The sequence below is a fragment of the Sitodiplosis mosellana genome, unplaced genomic scaffold (assembly GCF_009176505.1).
Source record: "Sitodiplosis mosellana isolate CC-2019 unplaced genomic scaffold, AAFC_SMos_1.0 Smas_scaffold_6399, whole genome shotgun sequence".
Lineage (NCBI taxonomy): Eukaryota > Metazoa > Arthropoda > Insecta > Diptera > Cecidomyiidae > Sitodiplosis > Sitodiplosis mosellana.
In genome coordinates, this window is record NW_022601630.1 from 1 (window position 1) to 1,051 (window position 1,051).

At 44.5% G+C, this 1,051-nt stretch overlaps 1 protein-coding gene across 1 annotated transcript; it reads right to left on the reverse strand.

Annotated features, from left to right (window-relative positions):
• Positions 1–3: 3 nt before the first annotated feature.
• LOC129579674 (vacuolar protein sorting-associated protein 28 homolog) lies at positions 4–323 on the reverse strand (the record flags this gene model as incomplete). The annotated part of the gene is made up of 1 exon (XM_055469838.1): positions 4–323. A coding segment is annotated over one exon (320 nt), but the record flags the coding sequence as incomplete, so codon positions are not given.
• Between the last annotated feature and the right edge of the window lie 728 nt (positions 324–1,051).

Sequence of the window (1,051 nt, forward strand, 5' to 3'; positions counted from 1 at the left end):
GCAGTTTCGAGGTCGAACAACATTTGCCGAACTTGTGATTCGCTGAGCTCATCAGACGCTTGCATCGCGTTCAGTGTGTTAAGCCAGTTGGTAACCTTTTCCTTGCCTTCAAATCCAGATGGAATCAATGATAAGCGATTCATTGTGTCGACCAAGTCACGCAGTTCCGGATGCAATTTGTCCATGGCTTTGATTTCTAAACGCAATTTATCCATCAGTGTAATGAACAGCGACACAATATCGGCAATGCATTTGCTGGTATTGCCTTTGTCGTCTTTGATCGTAATCGGGCGATCTTCTTTGATGCGCTCCAATGAGAGTATTTGACGTGTGCGCCAGCGTATTTAAATAGGTGTAGTTGTTTAATGCGTATTTTCTTTTTTCTCGTATCTTTTTTTATTTCTACGCACTTTTATCTCGCGATGTTTATCAATCATCGTCACTGTTGTTGTTGTCGTCGTCGTCATCGTCCATACACAGCCTGCCGGATATTACGATATCAATTATCAGACACCCACCAGTCTTGGTGCTTCTGGCATACGTGATGGCAACTTGGGCTCCGTAGCTTATTCCACAATGTCCGATGGCCGATTCGCTCGAACCGATGATAATTCGAGTCCAGTCAGCAATGTTCCTAGTACAATGTCACAGCAAACTGGTTCCGGTGGTCCAATGCTAAATCTTCCGTATGCCTATTTCTATGTTGCAAACATGATGCCTGGAAGCTTTCAGTATGATACACCTGCACTATACCCGCAACAATTAGCCACGAATGCATCGTCGAATGCACAATTCGCCAAACCATCGTACAACAGTGCGTACGGTTCGTCTGGCTACGATGCGCTCGGTCAACCAACACAAGACTACAATAAGACTGCTTATCAAGGTAGCGGTACCCAGCAATCGAAGGGGCAAAATGTATCAAATCAGCCACCAAGTGGCACTGGAACAGACATTTCGTCAACGATGTACGGTAACAAAAACCATGCTGCTCTAAGCAAAGTCAATGTGAGTACAATGCATGAGTCACCGTTCATTTTGGGTTTTTTTT